Source organism: Apteryx mantelli, chromosome 6 (genome assembly GCF_036417845.1).
Source record: "Apteryx mantelli isolate bAptMan1 chromosome 6, bAptMan1.hap1, whole genome shotgun sequence".
Classification (NCBI taxonomy): domain Eukaryota; kingdom Metazoa; phylum Chordata; class Aves; order Apterygiformes; family Apterygidae; genus Apteryx; species Apteryx mantelli.
Genome location: NC_089983.1, coordinates 8,877,805 through 8,892,322, shown reverse-complemented (window position 1 = coordinate 8,892,322; position 14,518 = coordinate 8,877,805). Strand labels below are relative to the sequence as shown.

At 57.0% G+C, this 14,518-nt stretch overlaps 3 protein-coding genes across 12 annotated transcripts in view; 1 reads left to right on the top strand and 2 right to left on the bottom strand.

Annotated features, from left to right (window-relative positions):
- Window positions 1-1,017: 1,017 nt before the first annotated feature.
- On the top strand, window positions 1,018-5,621 carry RAB17 (RAB17, member RAS oncogene family). Of its 4 annotated transcripts, none has more exons than XM_067298495.1 (6): window positions 1,018-1,206; window positions 2,646-2,817; window positions 3,529-3,680; window positions 3,923-4,048; window positions 4,583-4,676; window positions 5,041-5,621. In XM_067298495.1, exons 2-6 carry the CDS (start codon window positions 2,676-2,678, stop codon window positions 5,145-5,147), a joined length of 621 nt encoding a protein of 206 aa, XP_067154596.1. In that variant the 5' UTR covers window positions 1,018-1,206; window positions 2,646-2,675; the 3' UTR covers window positions 5,148-5,621. The 4 variants fall into 4 exon arrangements, with proteins under 4 accessions (XP_067154596.1, XP_013798015.2, XP_067154597.1 ...); XM_013942561.2 differs by lacking the exon at window positions 1,018-1,206 and adding an exon at window positions 1,254-1,305; XM_067298496.1 differs by lacking the exon at window positions 1,018-1,206 and adding an exon at window positions 1,422-1,465.
- A 1,213-nt stretch (window positions 5,622-6,834) lies between these two features.
- Window positions 6,835-8,368, bottom strand: PRLH (prolactin releasing hormone). Its single transcript, XM_067298494.1, has 3 exons — window positions 8,284-8,368; window positions 7,226-7,931; window positions 6,835-7,060 (listed from the first exon to the last, which is right to left on the bottom strand). The coding sequence occupies exons 2-3, from the start codon at window positions 7,323-7,325 to the stop codon at window positions 6,885-6,887; spliced, it is 276 nt and encodes a 91-aa protein (XP_067154595.1). The 5' UTR covers window positions 7,326-7,931; window positions 8,284-8,368; the 3' UTR covers window positions 6,835-6,884.
- A 1,331-nt stretch (window positions 8,369-9,699) lies between these two features.
- The window catches only part of MLPH (melanophilin), a 33,307-nt gene continuing 28,488 nt past the window's right edge, over window positions 9,700-14,518 (bottom strand). For all 7 annotated transcript variants that reach the window (XM_067298707.1, XM_067298710.1, XM_067298708.1 and 4 more), the window contains 4 exons: window positions 13,770-13,847; window positions 13,247-13,304; window positions 11,416-11,513; window positions 9,700-10,912 (listed from right to left, as the gene is read on the bottom strand). In XM_067298707.1, coding sequence (XP_067154808.1) covers window positions 10,886-10,912; window positions 11,416-11,513; window positions 13,247-13,304; window positions 13,770-13,847 — 261 coding nt within the window. In that variant the 3' untranslated portion in view covers window positions 9,700-10,885. The remainder of the gene's footprint in view (window positions 10,913-11,415; window positions 11,514-13,246; window positions 13,305-13,769; window positions 13,848-14,518) is intronic.

Below are 14,518 nucleotides of genomic sequence, written 5' to 3'. Positions count from 1 at the left end.
GGAGAGGTTCAGACAGGAGACGGGGGGCACCTGCCCCCCGGACACAATTTCATGGGTGCAGAGATGCTTCACCCTCAAGTGGAAAGTGAGAAACGAGCTTAATCGCAGCCATTTCAGTACTAACCTTCTCCGTGTCCCTATCTAGAAGCAGCTAGTCACAGCTGTCACAAAATATTAAACTATGCCTAGAGACTAAATCTGCCAACAGGATTTTTGCAGGCAGTTGAAGAGCAATGCCTGTCTAGGCTGATCTTCTCCAGCTCTTTACATTGAACCTGGGCAGGTCCACTGGACCGGGCTTAGCTTTCCCTTCACCCTAAACCCAGTCCAGTGGACCTGCCTGGGTCTTCAAGGGTTAAATTGAGATAGCTTTCAGATGTATTTTAAGAAGCAGCAGAGTGAAATAGTGAATAATGAAGTTTAAAAGCCAGACTATCTCAGGTGTTTTATGTTGCTTCTTGCTTCCATGTAGTTTTATGAAATATTAACTAGGGCAGCTAGTGCAACAGTCTTATTTCCAGTCCTGAAAGAGGCAAAGGTACGTAATAAATACCAGAAAGAGCAGACTAATGCTGCCAGACTCTGCGCAGGAGGTTTCCTCTTTTTCCTGCTTGAAAGAAGTAATAAACCACCACGAATGACAGACAAGCTGTGCCACACTAACAGATCCAGCTCTCCGGCACTGGACTGTCCTAGCTGGCGGAGAAGATTTTGCTCCCTATTTTTAAGGGGATAAAACCCACCTCCATTTAAAGCTGTCAACTCCAGTTCAGCCAGTGCCTAGGAATACTTTTAGTGTTTCCAACAGCAGGGAGAAAGCGGAAAACGAACGCAGGAACGAAATGTATAAGCTCACATGGGACTGGGAACTTGGACTACATACACAGGAGTGGTTTTAGGTGGTAATATAAGCTATTTTGGGCAATATCGCACTTGCTCCTCTCCAGCCTCCACCACCTGGCTTTTCTGCAGTCACATGCTTAATGCCTCAGCCATAATTGCACAGAAGAGGCAGTGTTTAAGTGCTACGCATGATCACAGACCAGGCTCTTTAAGGTTCCCTGCACGAAGATCGAGCATGGTGCCTTTGACTCCAAGGGAGCAGAGCCCTCACCACGACCGAAGCACCTGCACTGCCCTGCTTTGGACCAGCCCCCACCTGCGATAACAGGGGAGGAACCAGCTGGGAAAAGAGGAAAATTAAAGGTCTGGAGCCTGCCTGACTGCAGGGAGGAGGCAGGGGGTTAAAGGAGAAGCTCAGGGAAACAAGGGGCTTTTGTTGGACGCCGGGGAGACTGGCGCCAGGTATGAACTCGCCGCTCGGGGCACAAGCTTGCCATGAGCAGGAGGGGTTAGGAAATTACCATCGGATAGTCACCCATGGGGGAAGTTACCTTCACCTCCCCGTGGGCTGTGTCAGCATCAGAAACGGGGACCTGCCGCCGGACAGGTACCCGCGTCCCTGGTAGGTGAGGCTGGGGCTGCGCGAGGCCAAGGGCAGAGGGTCGAGCAGGGCACTTCCGCGCTGCTACCGCGTATCTTCACCCAGATGCATCTTCTTGCCGCGGCGCCCTGCCATCCCGTATCGCAACGCGACGCAGCTCCAGCGGGGTGACACTGAGTCACGCTGCCCGGTGCGGCCGTCACGCGGGCATGAGGCTTCGTGGTCTCGGTCCGGCCAGATTTTCTCAATCCGCAGCGCAGGAGAATGAGAAGTCTTTTGGGGTGCATTCTGGTGTCCTCGCGGCTTTTGGAGTCAGGTTCGGGGTTTTTCTTCAGTCCTTGGAAAAGTGTTTCGCAGGAAGAGAAGGAATGAAGTTGCAATCAAGGCAGAGTAGGAAAATCTCATCGCTAATTTGTCCAAATGGTGTGTAATCGAGACATTTCTGCGGGTGATTGGGTAATTTCATCATTTGACTTGACATTTCGGAGAAGAGGCACTTGTAGGAAACGGTATTTATAATAGCAGCCGGCAGAAGAGAGGGGGGGACGCAGCTCTCCCTAGCCGGAAGCGGGCGCAGCGCCTCGACTCCTGCCCAGAGCAAGGTAACGAACCCCCTGCTGAGGGGCAGATCCTCCGCGGTGCCCCGCTAGCAACCCGCAGCACGTGCGGCTGCGGCATCTCCTGGGCAAGCATCCCCTCCCTGCCTGAGCTCACCCGCAGCTTCCCTTTACTTCTCCGAGGATAACTTTTGTCCAGGTCCCATAATAAGCGCATCACATCAGAGCTTTTCCCGCTCCCGATGCATTGCAGACCATGCTGCCTCCAGGGCTGGGACTTTGCGGGAGGATGGGTGTTCGAGAGCAAGTCACATCCATAGGTGCTCTTCCCCCTACCATTAACTCTCTCCAGCCTGTCCTCACCTTAAGTCAGGTGCACCCAGCTGAATCTCATCTACATCCAAGAAAGTCTCTTCCATCAAGTTTCTACCTAAATATCTCCCCCCTCTGGTTGTAACTAGCAGTTGAGATAGCGGCAGACTGAGGTATTAAACTTGATTCAGGATACCGACAGTTTTATCTATCCTAATTAAATAACCCCCCCCTTGCCCTACTACCACCAGTAGGAACTTCACATAGGAGGCTCAGCCGAGGGACCCGGGATCAGGGCAGGTCTATTTTGAATGGAGCTGGTTCCCTTGCAGGACACGGAGCAGAGAGCAACGCCAGAAGTGATGGCTGGCACCTCCCTGGACAGGACTCACCCCACCTACATCTACAAGGTGGTCCTCCTGGGGAGCACGTCGGTGGGGAAGTCGAGCCTCGCCTATCGCTACGTGAAAAATGACTTCAAGGAATCGCTGCCCACCATGGGATGTGAGTGAGTGGCTTCGGTAGATTGATGGCTCTGGACAGGAGAGCAGACCCAGTGCATGTCCCTTTTTTAGTAGAAACCTCATTTCCTAAGCTAAATGCAAGGGGCTTCTTTCAGCAGGTACTTTCTTGAGGGGAAAAAGATTCTTGTCCCATTTTTCCTCAAGTCTGATACCTGCTCTGTGAGGTTCCTTTCATACATATAAGGTTTTGGTAGGAAGCAGCAAATATTTAGAGCTTCGCTGGCATGGCGCCAGACTTGGAAATGCCCAAGTCTTGGAGTGATGCCAGGTAGTATCAGCAGAGGCCCCCTCTAATCGTTTCAAAGCCGGGCAGAAGTTTATTAGATGATCCGTCTCTTTGCTAAATTGGGTGCACATCAGGAGTGAAAGGGGAGGACGGATGCCATGAGCAGGACACGCACATACAAGCACAAGCTCATGGCCAGAAGAAAGCCATCCCGAGAGCTGCAAGAGCCCTGCTCTGGCTCCAACCTCTCTCAGGCCTACGCACACGCTAAAACCAGCACTTAGGCATTTTACACATTCATTTTGCATGATATCCCCAGATTTTGAGCAGGGCCCTAGGAAGACAAGGCAGGCACAGAGGTCAAGGGCCCAGCTGGTGCCCAAAGACCTGGCAGAGGAGAGCCCAGGACTGCAAACTGCTGGCTCTGCTGTAAGCCAACATGCAGTCCCCACGTCTCGTTGGCAGGTGCGTTCCTCACACAGACCCTCTGCCTGGAGGCTGCCACCGTCCGGTTGGAGATCTGGGACACGGCGGGCCAGGAGAAGTACCACAGCGTCTGCCACCTCTACTACCGGGGCGCCCACGCCGCCCTCCTCGTGTACGACATCACTAGCAAGGTGAGCGCCAAGGCGCAGCGGAGCCGCTGCCGAGGAAGGAGGCCACGGGGAGGAGGTTTTTGGGAAGAGGCCAGCAGCTCTGCCACACTGGAAACCCAGGACCACAGGGACGGCACTGCGCTTGGCTCCTGGGCAGGCATCCAAGTGCCCAATCCATGGGCTTATCCTGGCAGAGGCAGACCGGCTGTGGGCTTGTGCGAAAGCTAGGTGCTTCTGCCAGGCATTTTGGTCCATCCCTGCAGGAAACCCTGAGCAGGGCCAAGCTGTGGCTGCAGGAGCTGGAGAAGGAGTTCCTCCACGACGAGATCGTGATAGCCTTGGTGGGCAACAAGACTGATCTCATGGCCGAGCGAGAAGTCACAACGGAGGTAAGCCCCACCAGGCTGGTGCAGCATCTGACAGGGGCCTCCCAGGCCTCCCCTTCCCCCTCTCCACATCAGCAGGTGTTAAAATGGATCCTACAAACACTTGATTTTAAGAGGGCTCCATCAACCTCCCTCCATGCAACCTAAGCAGGCTAAGTAATTAAGCATAGACCTGCATCAGAAAGTTAGGCCAGCTCTTTTAGCATTGCCCTTGGCCTTCTTCCTCACCCTCTCCCCTCCGGCAGCGATGGTGGGTGCTGACATGCCCAGGGAGCAGCCAGCATGGGCTGCCGGGCTCTGCTTCCCCCTTGCAGGAGGCTGCTGGCAAACCCTGTGCTGGGGTGACACTGCATCCAGGAAGATGGGGACGTTAAAGCAGCTCCGGACACTTGTTCTCACGAGCAGTTTTCCCCTTGGGGTCACTGCAGCGCTACTATAGCCGGAAACGCAGGAGTGCCATGCTCAACTCCGCTGAGCCATGTCCTGGCACAAGCAAAATAACCCTTCTCAGAAATAACTCTGCTTTTCCCCAACTAGGAGGGAGAAGAGTTTGCAAAGAGCAAGAACCTGCTGTACATGGAGACATCCGCAAAATCCAACTACCACGTGAGCGAGGTCTTCACAGCCGTAGGTAAGTCGCCAACGGCCAACGCGAGAGCCAGTACTGTAAGGAAACCGCCTGGAGAAGCCTCCTGACCCTGAGCAAGGTGACAAATACTTCCCCCAAAGCTGAGAGCTTTAGCATGCCGCCGGGCCTGCGTGCCCCGCACAGGGGAGCAAGGGCAGGGGCTGCCCAGGACCACGTAGGGCATCCGAGTGCATGAGGCAGTTTCTCCAGCACAGCTACTCTTTAGAGAGACTTAACACGGTTTCTCCTCTTGAGCTACATCGCCGCGGGCCACGGGGATGGGAGCAGCACAGGCCGGGCGCATCCTTTCCCCCGCCGCAGAGGGGAGGCACAGATTAAGCGTTTCTCCCTCTGCGTTGCCTCCTAGCTCAAGAGCTCGTGGCACGGGAAGGCGAGAAGGCAGCAGTGCAGCGCCCGGCGCCCACAGACCTGCAGGAGCCCAGGGGCTCGGGGCCCCGCTGCTGCCAGCTCTGAGCAGGGCCGGCAAGTGCCGCTTCGGAGAGGATGGGCAGCTCATGGCCCTCGTGTTTTGCCACCACTGGATTAATGAGCTGGCTGATACAAGCCACCACAAAGCACAAGGCAACTCAGACCTGCAAGGCCAGCCCAGGCCACTAATCCTTTTACTTGACCTTGATGAGCAGGTTGGGAGCCCAGCTGCGTGCACAGACCCTCTTAATGCATAATCCAGCAGTTTCCTGCAAGAGGCAGAGAAGCCATCTCCTCCACCACCTTTCCAGCACCGGAGACTGTCACAAAGAGGCTTATTCCTCCCAACGTGCTGACAAATCCCTGGGGCACGAGCCTGAGCCCCAACTGCAGCCTCAACCCCCAGGTGCTGGGAAGCAGCTCCTTAGTGTTGCTCCCATCCAACAGGAGATTTTAGCTTTCCCGAGTGAGGCAAACGCATCCTGATGGCTTTAAGCCCAGGCTATGAATAAAGAGAATGTTGCCCTAGAAGCGTGTGCGTGTTTCTTTTTAATGGGTATTTCTGGAGGTGCTGCACCCTGCGCTGCAGCAGGGCAGCGGCTTCGCCTGGCTGGTGGCACAGCTGAAGCTCAGCAGCTTCCCCATGACATTTCAGCCCTGGACCAAAGCAGATGCCAAGTGCCATGAGAGTGCTGACCAGAAAAGCCTGCCTAGCACATCCTCCCGTTCCCGCATTGCCCAGGCACCAGCAACACCCTTCCCAAATTGCTACAAGAGACGAGCAAGAGGGCTTGTTTTGATAGAGCGGGATGTTTTCTCCCTCCTTCCCACCCCCAAAAAACTCAAGCGCCCTTTGAAAATAACACTTCTCCCACATTTTCCTTGGGGCACCGCAGCCCGCTTTGGCCAGCACAGCCAGGCCAAAAGTGCCGCAGGGCACCCAGCACCCCCACGGGACAGGCGGCACCCACCTGCATGGTGCACCTTGTGGTGGCAAGGAGCAAGGCAGCACCCAGGACCCTTCCCAGGGAGAAACCAGCACTGCTCCTCCTTCCTGCTTAAATCCCAGTTCGTTAGGGCCACATGTGCTAATTGGCAGCTCATCAGCTGCCACCTGCCCCCTCCCACCCGCTGTTAACCATTGCTTTGCTGGACAATCCTGGCCGCCCCACCGGGCGGTGCGAGAGCGGGGCTCAGCCTGTCCCGGTCCTTGTGTGAGAGCGTTTGCTGCCGGCTGCATCCGGTCATGCGGCATCGGGCTTGAGGAGGGACCCACTTTCCCACCCCAACCAGCTGCAAGTCCCAAACTTCAGAAGGCAGCAGGAGCAGAAAAATCGGGAGTTTGGGGTCAGCGGGAGGCACGGACGTGCGAATCGCCCCCTCGGAGGGGCAGCCGCAGTCTCCGTGCGGGGAGGCTGGGCCAGATGTGCACAGCAGCTGGGCCAGGGCTGCAATCACAGCTGGGCACTTGCTGGCACCGGGCGTCTGGCTGGGCCCGGGACGCTGCCAGGGCTCCGGGGGGTTTCTGAACCCAGGCTATGAAATAGGGACGGGGCCCGGGGAGCGGGATGAAGGGCTCGGCTTCAGGGCACCTCGGGAGATGCTGCATCCCCGCGGCACGGGGCAGCGAGGACCACGCGCATCACCTCCGCGACGCTTTCTAGCCATGAGGACACACCGGCGCGAGAGCCCGCACGCTTCGGGGTCCTACAAAGAGGCCGGGACACGGAGCAAAGGGAGGCGAAGGGCCTTTATTGGCATGCCGGTGCCGCGCTCGCCGGCTCAGGCACTCGGCTCCTCTTGCGGGGGCGGCTCAGGGTGCCGGTGCGGCGGGACGCAGCCTGGCCGCCAGCCGGAGCCCGCTGCCGGGACGCCCTCACCCAGGGCTCGCCGCCGCCCGAACCGCCCCACCGGCCTGATCCCGCGGCCCGTGTACCATGAGGGGTCGATGTCCGGGTCTGCAAGGCAAAAGGCAAGGAGGAGTGAGGGCGCCGGGGCTGCGGGGAAAGCATCCCGCTGGGCAGCGGCAAAGGGAGCAGATGGGTGAAAAGCAAACATTGCCACAAAATTGCGACTCCCCCCGACGCGAGCGCAGCGGAGGGGCAGCGGGAGGCTTTCCTTACTCCTGATTTCCATGGAGTGCTGCTGGAGGCGGCCCTCGGCGGCGCGCGGGGCCAGGCAGGCGAGCAGCAGGCACACGAGGCAGGCGGCCGCCAGCTTCATCGCCGGCAGCTCTCCCGCGGCGGGGCGCTTGGGCCGGAAAGCAGCGCGGTGCGGTCCCAAGCCTGCGGGTACAGACACGGGCGCCTCGGGGACCCGCAGCGCCACGGCGCACACCCTTCCCCTCTTTCACCTCCCCAACTTGCAGCGCCGGGGCGGACCGAAAGCTTTGCAACCCCCCCTGCGTTGCCGACCCAGTGGGGCCACAAAATCAGTGGCCTCTGATGCGGCTGCAAAGGGATTTTGCCCAATAGGGCTGTGCAAAAAGGACCGTGCGAAAAGGGCTGTGCAACAAAAAGGATGCATTGCCTCTTGCAGCAGCACCCGAACCCAATTTGCTCAGCTGATTCCCCCTTCCCAAGCAAGAGCTGGGTCCGCAGCCGCCGCGTCCGCCTTAGAGCAAGGGCCGGCCGGCAGAGGTGCACGTGGCCGCTCGACGCCCCGGGGCAGCTCCTCGCAGCGGCGGCCCCCGGAGCCGGCTGCCAAAATGAAAACCCCAGAGCGTCTTATAACGCGCTTTGCGGCTCCGGGGCAACGAGGTTGGCGGCTGAGCGCGACACCGCGGGGCAGATGCGTGGTCCGAGCATCCAGCTTGATTTCTTCAGCCACCTGAAATTAAGGAACGGAGCAAGATGCAAAAGCAAGCGGGACCGGTCAAGCAAGGCACAGCGGCGTCTCGGCTGCAGCTTTATTTCAGGAGACTTTTGCAGAGGAGAAGTTGGAAACGAGCTCGGCAGAAATCCCCGTGTTCGGCTGGCGAGCAGCGCCGGGGAGCAGCTCCGAGCGCTGGCAGGGAAGCAGCACGTAACGCACTTAAAAACAAGCCCGGCAGCTCAGGTTTAGCCGTGGCCGCTGCCTTTTTACAGCAGCCTTTCTGGAAAAGCCTCGCTCGCTAAAACACGAGCCCGACTGGTGCAGGCGGAGGGACGCGCGGCCCCCCCGGCGGCCCCGCAGCACTTACCGCAGCGCGAGCGGGAGGCGAGGCGAGGCGAGGCGAGGCGCGCGCCGGCTGCCCGTCCCTGCGAGCCCGCGGCCCCCGGGCGCCGGTTTTATGCCCGGCGTTTGCGCTGATGTCAGAGGCGAGCCCCGCCGGGGCCAGGGCCGGGGCACTTCGCCGTCGGCCCGCTCCCCTCCCCGCCGCCCGCTTTGATCGAATCAGGAAAAGGGATTTTCATGACTCACGCGGGGCCGTAATTTTATCTTCTCTTGACCGAGGCAGGTAGCTTGGGAATATGCTAATCCTCGTCCCGTACGTGATGCTATTCTGCACCGGCGGCAGCTTCACTGAGGATGACTCCGGGCAGCCTTCGGCACAGGGAAGGAGCAGGGCAGGCTGGCACCGGGGAAGGTGCTTGGACCAAACGGCGAGACACGGGTACAGGGCAACGGGGAGATCCTCCACGCGGGGCGATGTCTCCCCGCCGACAAATCTCAGTCTCCCGCTGCGGGACAAGTGACAGCGGGATGGGACGTACCCCTGCGGCGGTATGCACGGGCTCACCGTGCCACCGCGGCCATACGGGCTCCTTTTCAAGCAAGGGGTGCGCGTGTCGGTTAGAGGAGCCGAGGACGGGGAGGGAAAGGAGCCTTAGCTCCAGCGAGCCGAAAGAAGAAGCTGACACCGTGAAACGGGCTGTAAGTTCTGGACACACAATTGGCTTTATTGTATGATTTAGATACATATATTTAATTTCTACACCAGCAGAAGAGGCAGGAAGCGGGCAAATAACAGTGTGGGTAACTACAGCCTGAGCGATGCCTTATTTCACACTGCCGCGGTTCATCACAAGAACTTCTTTGCGGGGTTATGAAAGCACTTGAGCTGCAGGAGAAAGCAGCTATAGCAAAAGGTGGGGCCAGGGCGGAGGTTGAACTGTATCGTGATACCAAAAGGCCAGGCCAGACTCACAGCTGGAGTAAACACACAGCGGTCCCCGAATCCTCATGGAGGTCCCTTACACCGGCCAAGGGATGACATCCCCTGATGTCCCAGCGCCCGAGGTACGCGGCAGGCAGCGACCCGGTGCCTGGGAGAGCTTCTAACGGCAGAGGCGCGATTGCAGTTGCTCGCGCTCCTCGCCCGAAAGCCGGCGGCCCTGTCCTCGTGGGACCGTCCCGGGGCAGCTGGAGAGTGAGCTCAACCGTACCCGAAGTTACAGCTCGGCGGCGAAAAACGCCACTTTGCAAACTTGGGAGTGTTGCAACGGGAACTGATCTGTTATAAGCGAAGGGTTAGAAAAAGCGCAAAGCCCAGTAACTCCGCAACACCCCGGTGCAGGCGGAAGGCTGCTCTGGCCCCTCTCAGGGTGCTCTTTTCAAACGGACCTTTTCCGAAACAAGGCTGATCAGCTCAACGTGCACCCCCCCCACCCCCCCCCCCCCCAGTCACAAGGCCGGATACAGGACAATCTTACTGCAGGAATAAGGTTCTTTTCCCTTTTGAGCTTCATGCCATAAAGGACTTTTCTTTTCTTAAACAAGCAACTGGTTTTGTTCCATCCGAATTGAAAACAACACCCAGACCCTGAGACTGCTCTTCGGCCACCGCAGGGCTGATTCCTAGACGGTTACGAGTCTCTACTACTACCAAACCCAAACGTGTGTGTGATATGAGAATTCACATCACCATTCATTATTAAGGTGGTTTTAGTTCAAACATGGAGGAAAAGCCTAAGTGGTGGCTGACAGGAGATGGCACAGACCCAGCTGGCAGCGGTGGAGGAAAGCCTCGCCACGTGTCCCGAGAGGAGCACCCATGCTCTGCTCGCTGAATTACTTTTAAACTTGCTCCTATAACCTTCTAGGCAGCGGGGACATCTTTAAGAGCTGGAAAAACAGACTGACCCCCAACGATCCCTTGAGCCTTTCCTGCAGCTGGTCTAGAAAAGCTGCCACCTCTTCCTGCAAGCCTTGCCTCACTTACGTCCCCAGGCTGGCCCAGCTGCTTCAGGCACAACAGCAAGAAGCCTCAGTGTACATAGACAGGGTTTTGTGCAAAGGTCGGTTGGAAAAGTGCTCGCTGGGAGCTCACCAGCGCTGTTTGCCCCTTGTTTTACTGCTCAGAGGGAAGTGATGCTCCAAGGGGCAACGCAGGAAGTTGGGGCCGAGCTGGGATGAGAATCCAGGCCTGGGACGTCCGGGGTCCTGCTCTGCTAGAGGAGCTTCATCCCTGGGTCACCACCAACGGTCACCATTAAAATGCCAGTTGAACGGTTGAATTGTATCTCCCTGCTGGTGACTCAGGGACAAGGAGGGGGGTGTCTTGGGACCCCTCTCGTCCCCTCAGTTGGCCTGTTACTGAATAGAGCTGCCCAAAGCCAAAAATTCAGGCACGCACCCTCCCCCGAGGAGACCTGGCTTCGTGGCCCAACCCCAGTGCCTTGCTCCCCTCCCCAGCAGCTCCCAGCAAGGCCCGTCGGCCAGGCCTCCTGCTTCCCTCCCATCCAGGGTTCCAGGTAGAGCAGGGAGCAGGAAAAGGAAGAGCAAGCAGTGAGGGAAAGAAGGTGATACTTTGCGCTGAGGTCTTGTCAGTGAAATGCAGCGGCAGGAGAGGCCCCCTTTCCTCAGGGCAGGTGGGTCATCACAGGCTTCTGCAAGGGACCAAAGGGATCATCTCAGCGCACCGCAGAGCTCAGACGGGGCGGCCGGCAGACTCTGCACTTCCTACCCCCTGCCACCGTGAGCCACCTTTGCTGCCCCAGGGGATGGGCGGCCCGTTCACCCCCCAGCTCCCTGCCACAGGACGAGGCTATGACGTGAACCGGCTGTTTCCCGTGGGCCACGCTGTGGGTAGTGGGAACTCAAAGATGTACTTTTTGTTTTACTTCCCCCTCCGGGAGCTAACAACATCCCAGATTTCAGAGGGCTGATGTCTAGGTGTGTCTGCCCTCACCAGCCAACATCACCGAGGGCCTGGGGCTCTGCAGGCTTGAGGGGAACATCTTTAGGAAAAGTCCTCTGTGTAAGCCCAGGGAGCCGGGACCCACAGGGAACTCCGGACAGCCGGAGCAGGGAGGCCTGGCCTGCTTCCTTGCAGATCCCCCGAAAGATCCCTCCACAACACAGCAGCCCTCCTGAGCTGCTGGATTCATACCGCAAAGAGGCGCTCCACCCTCTTGTTCCTCCCATTGGGGTTTCTCTGCGTCAGAGAGCCGCGGTAAATGGAGTTGCGGTCAAAGGAGTCGTCGCTGTCTGTATTAAAAGAAGAGACATGAGAGTGGCTGAGGCAGGGAATGATGATCCATAAGGAGCCCGGACAACTAGAAAGGGTGCTCGGCTCTTTGGAAATAGCTTGTTGGCCCTGATCCTCTCTTCACTCACAGCACTTCCACCACAGGGTGATGCCACTCACTTCACAGCGCTCACTTCCAATCCCCCGTGGCATAAAACTGAGAAGTTGACCTTTGGGTCTGAGGCAACCACCATACAGCAGTTCCTAATCCACCTTGCTAGAGGTCTCCATTACCCGCTAAAGCACTCAGGTTTTATTATCCCCATACACAACGCAGCAGGCACACTCCGCAAACATGCCCGTACAGTGCAACGAGAGCCTTCCCGTTGCTTTAGTAGCGGCTAATCCTGGCTGCGGAGTGCTCTTCGGCTTGCCGCAACTTTGGGTCAGAAGTGCAGAGTCATGGTGACATATCCACACGCGTATGCGAGCTGGGTCAGCCTGCCACCGGCCATCTCCCAAGATCTCTGCCCTGAAAATCTCCATGGTACAATGAAATCCCTTGGAAAGCACAGCCCCACAAGGAGCTCTCACCCTGTCTCTTGACTTACTAAATCATCTCCTCTTCACTGCCACCAGTTTCCACTATCTTCACCTTTGCAGGCCCAACTTTGCAAGTCATTGACTTGCATGGAGGGCAGTCAGGAGACAGTCCCCCAAATCGCCCATCCTGGGCAGAGAGGGGATTAGACTCATCTGGTGACGTCAGGTCTGACTGCACATCCTTCTATCTCCTCGTGGGACTGACGTGTCCCCTGGGCTGCCTTTTATCTGGCTGCCCTTTACAGGAAGGAGAGCAGATGACTCTTCCTCAGCACAAGGAGAAGGGACCTTACCATCTACCAGCCTCAGCTTGGGAAAGAGAACTTTTAATTGTCTCTGCGCATGGAGGAAATGTGATTCCTTCCCTGCATTAAATGATCTTTTTCTCCCCTTTCCTGCCTTCATCTTCTATTTGTCATTGTCTGGAAGGAGAGCCATTCCTTCTGCCTGTAAGCTTATGAGTCAAGATAAGAAAGAAATAGCAAAATCATTTCCTAATGGGTCTTGCTGATGTCTGTCAGGACGAAACGTTTCCAGTGATTGCCCCCTGCCCCACAAGCTGCTGGGCCAAGTTCCAGTTCACCGCCTGCTTTGAAGCACTTCTAAGCTGCTGGTTTTTGTAGCTTGGTTGTGGAGGGACTCTTGGCCTCCATCAGAGACCAGTGGCTGAGGCAGGCAGGCAATGGGGTAAAGGATACCTTCCCCAAGATGACAAGATGAGGAGGAAATTGCTAACAGAAGAGATGATGGGCTCAGGTGAAGCTTTGAGGTCTAAATTTGAAGGCACAGTCAATGGGACCCCACAAATCAAGCAACACAGTGGCATCTCTGGACACTGGGGTAGCAAAAGCCCAAACTGCACAGAAAGTCCTGGTCTTTTGTCACCAAGACCTGTATGGGAACAAACTCAGCCTGGGCTCCGCTCTCCCAGGACACCAGCGATGCTCCCGATCCTGCAGATGCCTCCTTCTTTGGAGGTTATCCGTCACAGAAATGGTTTCCTCCCTGGCACAGGACTCAGCTCGCAGTGGCTGGATTGACAGGACACCCCCAACAGACACAACTGGGACTGAGTGTGGGGACCAAGCGTCCCTCTAGCTTGGGCTGTGTGCCCGCAGCTCCCCACCTCCTCCTTGGCAGCAACTCTTACCTGTGATTTCAAAAGGACTGTTGAACTTCTTCCTGAACACCTGGGGTCCCAACATCACCTACAAGAGGAAGGGGAGCAGTCTTTGGTTGAGAAGGGGATGGGAGGATGAAGCTCCTCATAAGGCTGCACTTCCACCCCTTTGAAAGCAGCCCTCTTGAGATACACTGGCCTCATTGCCCCCAGGCCTAACGCTGTGCTAACACGTACGTATCCCAGGAAGCTGTACTAGCCGACACAGCAGCGGCCAACAGTGACACCAGGCAGTTCAGGCCACAAAAACCTGTCTGGAGTCTTAGACATCAGGTCAGAGGATGAAGCCACCACTGCCAGGTCAGGCCTGTTGCTGCGTGCTGAAATGAGACCCCCCCCCCAGCAGAGCAGAGCCCACAGTCCTCATGCTCACTCAGACCCCAAGGACACCTCAAAAAGCCATGCTTCAACCCCTACCCCTCTGGCTGGTGTTCAAACCGGCCTCCTGGAGCACCAGAGAAAGACTTCCAGCCCAGATTAAGCACATACTCACTTTAATGTCATCCGGAGACTCAGCGTTCTGCTCCCCGGGACTGCTGCTGGCAGGCCTGGGAGACTGGAGGAGAAAGTCCTGTAGACAGAGGGAAGAGCAAAGATTTCTCTGGGTGTGTGGAAGGGGGAGGAAAAGCTGTTAGACCCATGGGTTACAGCTACATAGTTTCCTGCTAGTTCATGGAAACCTTCAGGATTGGCATGGAGATAAAAGCTGTGCTAAGGCAGCTAGGCAGGACTCGGGAGATGGGCTTTATTCCCCGCTTTTTGGACAACTCAGTCTGCCTTTGTTTGCTTTCTCACCTCCTTTGTTTAGCCTGGATTGATCCTAAGGCAAGCAAAAAAAGGCAGGGCACTGCCATGGCAGGAACTCTACCTGATGAACCGCTATTATAAAAATCAATACAGAAATGCACAGGTTGAGTCTACTGAGCAGCAGGCTGGGATTCCTCTCTTACAGTAGGCAAACTCAGAGGCAAGAGAGTGAGCGTTTAAGGAGAGACCCTGAGAGAGATCTGCCCTGGATTGTGTAAACGTGCCTGGCTGAGCATCCAGCAGGGCTTCTGCTGATGCACAGACTGGAGCATGTCTCCTGGGCCAAGGACAGGCTGCCGTGCACGGAGCAGTCCTGAATCCCCTCTTTGCAGGACAGCAGGAACAGGGACCCCCCTCCTGCTGCTGGAAAGCCTGCAAAGGCCTTTGGAGGAGGCCTGGTCCTGAACAGCTCATCCTCTTCCAATGCATGTAAGG